Here is a 3,756-nt window from a genome sequence, read left to right on the forward strand (position 1 = left end):
ACACACCCGCACTCACACACACACACACACACACACACACACACACACACACACACACACACACACACACACACACACACACACACACACTTTATAGTTATCTTCTTTGCAGTGCTTATTACGTATTTAACTTATACCTAATAGAAAAATAATACGTTTCAAAAAGATCTGTATCAAATTATACTTCATGTTGTTAATTGAAAATTTAATTTACAATTAAATCTGTAACGTTAGTTATTTCTATATTTCTTATTAATTGTGCTAAAAGTGCTACTTACATTGTTCTTAGAATAAAAAATAAAGAGTATAAAAGGAATATTTAAGTATAAACGTATAAAAATGAAAACAATAGGCAAGGATAAAAAATGCGTTCTACATTTTACACAAAAGAATATATAATGTTAAATTGAGTTATATAATCCATGAATAGAACAATGGCATATGTTACTTTCTGTCTTCCAGATCCAAGAAGCTGTATTAGGTCGTTGGGTAAATGATGCCGCTCGTATGGATAGACGAACATTGGCATTAGTTATTTTAGCTCATGCAGCTGACGTATTAGAAAATGCATTTGCGCCATTGTCGGACGACGATTATGAAGTAGCGATGCGAAGAGTACGGACATTATTAGATCTCGATTTTGAGATGGAATCTGCTAAACGTAACGCGAATCCGGTACTTTGGGCTGTATTTGCTGCATTCACCAAGTAACAGTTACTAACTCTCAAATTTCGTGGACGCGGAATAGTTTTCTACTATTAAATTCTATTATGTATTATACAATACTATTATTCTTATACTAATGTGAATAATGAACTTAATGATTTTGCATATCTTTAGTTGCCAATTATTATGTCAAATAGATATAATTCTTGTTACATAATTCAGACCAAATCCATATTCAACTATATAGAAAATTTTTTAACTGATTCATTTTCGTTATTGTTATTTAATACATATTTGATAGCTGAATATAATGAATATTCGTATCTCAATATTATAAAATAATAAGAAGCGTGAGTGTATGCCTTGTGCTGGATAGTACTATTTTATTTGGGAAGGAATGATTACATTGCGTTCAACTTCAATATTTCTTGCTCATCCATTGTGTTTATGAATGTATCTTTGTAAACATAATATTATACAAGACGCAAGACACTATGCGGGGTGCCTCAAAATGGATATTGAGCGTGGTGATATTGAAGAAATCTGGATTATATGTTTTTAGTCATAATTTTGTGAAATATACAAGTATGTACAGATATTCCTTTAAATCTTAACTTTTAATATATAGTATATACATGTGCCTCTTTCTTTATGTTATATAGAGTTTCGCGTTATATCCGCGAATCATTTAGATCAAATCGCGTTCCTTTTTAAGTTTAATCAATCTATACATGCATTTAAAATCTTTCTCTAGAAAAGAATTTTAGATATATTTTTAATGTCGTTAATTATTTCATTTATTATGTAGATAATATTAATAAATATGATTTTATAACATGGCTGACCTCGTGCGACATTACGCGAAGTGCTACATTTCTGATAATTATTTAACTGTCAAATTTTGTAAGAAATTCTCTGCACAACTACTCTATATCAATGTTTTTCAGAGAGATTATTATATTATTGCAATGTCTTCTGGTATATATAAACAAACTGATAGTATTACCATGTGGCAGTAAAGTACTCAGATTTTAAATAGAATGATGAATGTATTATTGGTTATAGATATTTTCTGTTATCAAAATATTTTTCAGATAAGTGATTGTAATTGATAGTTGAACCGTCTACATTAGTCCATATACAATATTACAAGCTGTTTGTCCTGAGATTATTAAATATAACTTTGTGAAATAATTAATTATGCCAGAGAAGCATGTGTGGCCAAAATTCCTTATTTTTTAATAAAAAAATTTTTTTTTATTTAAATTCAATTTGATTTGTTCAAAAAGAACAAATAAAAATGAATTTAAAAAGGAATGTATCTGGAGTATTTTTTAATATTCATAAAAATAAATGATGTGTAATGTCCTATGCCAAGGGTATTTTAAAAACATTATTTGAATTATTTTACCGTTGTTTCGAAACATATTTTTATAAATAATTGTTTAATATTGTGAAAATAATTTCTTAGAGTTCATTAATAAATTTTAATAATCTGCTATTGAACATTATTAGATTCTAGTGGGCAGAACACACACAGAGTGTCTCAAATGTTTGGCACACCATTTGTGGGAAGCTAGAGCGGACTAAACTGAATTGAAAACTCACTCTCTATCATTTTGTAATTTTTGCAATATTTAACGAGATATTTTCTAAAGATTGTGAAATGAGCAAATAAAATAAATGCATAAGACAATTTTAAGATCTTTATGAACAGAATTCTTTATGGAATCTTAAAGATATTTCAAAGATATTTTAAAGTTGCCTTAAAGTTGTATAGGTTTTAGACATTTTGCTTGGGTAATTAAAAAAAATTGCAAAAATGGTGAGGATTTTTTAATTCAGATTAATTCAAATTCTATCTGGTTACATGCGGTGTACGAAAAGTTAGAAACATATATAGGATACGTATATTGTAAGAACAGCATATGTATCAAACTACTTGTAGTTATCAAAAAATTATTGTAATATAAATGCAATTATTTCTGTTTATTCACTTATTTTCTTGATTACTGATATATCATGTAGAGAAAGATGCATATAAAATGTATAGATATTAAGAATACAATATTTGGAAGTAAATGTTAATCAGTTAAGAACAAAGAATGCATTTTATTAAAAAATTATACTTTTTTTAAATTTTAGTTTTTTAGTTTTAGTTCTTTATTGAAAATGAATAGGAGAATAAATAGTAATTGTTCAGAATAATAATCAAAATTAATTTTTAGCTAATATTTTTTCAAATATTTTTATGATCTGCACTCACTTTTCAAATAAATTTTGTAGGGTGCATTTTGTTGGATTGAACATGAATAGAAAGATATTAGCTTACTGGATAATATAGTGAGATATTAAGTAACTTTATAATCATTATTTTACATATAATATTATTTTAGAATTTATTTTAAAATTATAACTTAAATCCAATTTTTACGATTATTCGAATTTAATAAGTATAATCTAATGATTATTTTGTGTCATTTATGTGGATTTGGATATAAAAGTAATACTCGTACGTAAAAGTATTATACATACACATTCTTTATTTATGGATATTAAAAATTGTTTAATAGAGAAATTGTTTAATGTTATAATAATAAAATACTGTTCCATCTAAAAGTGCTTGCTGGACAAGCATATGTTAGCATATAAATCTAGTTTACTTGTAACGACAATAATACTTAAATTCTAATAAATTTAAATTGTTTATTAAAATGTATTGTAATATATATAATTATTATTACTTCACTTTTATTGTAGTGATTATAATTACTATGATTACAATAGCCTTTATAATATAATGAATATATTTACAAATAATTAAAGCAATTTTATTCAAAGTTTTGAATATTCTAATATACACATAGATTTTTTTATTACATTTAATCTTAAAATCCATTGATGGGAGATCTTTATTGCCACTTGGTAAAATATCTATCTTTTTCATGATACTTTGATACGAAAAATCGAGTACAGTTAAATAAGTTTTACTTAATTATGAAGTAAATGTTTTATATCGCATAATAATGATAAATAAATATTTGCAACTGATGCTATGTACGAGATTTTTAATCTCTTTCGAAATCTATT

At 25.7% G+C, this 3,756-nt stretch overlaps 1 protein-coding gene across 1 annotated transcript in view; it reads left to right on the top strand.

Moving 5' to 3' along the window:
- LOC108684911 (Golgi phosphoprotein 3 homolog sauron) overlaps positions 1–952 on the top strand; it is a 4,277-nt gene extending 3,325 nt beyond the window's left edge. The window contains exon 4 of the mRNA XM_018189454.1: positions 463–952. Coding sequence (XP_018044943.1) covers positions 463–711 — 249 coding nt within the window. The 3' untranslated portion in view covers positions 712–952. The remainder of the gene's footprint in view (positions 1–462) is intronic.
- Positions 953–3,756: the final 2,804 nt, after the last annotated feature.

The sequence above is a fragment of the Atta colombica genome, unplaced genomic scaffold, assembly GCF_001594045.1.
Source record: "Atta colombica isolate Treedump-2 unplaced genomic scaffold, Acol1.0 scaffold141, whole genome shotgun sequence".
Taxonomy (NCBI): Eukaryota; Metazoa; Arthropoda; class Insecta; order Hymenoptera; family Formicidae; genus Atta; species Atta colombica.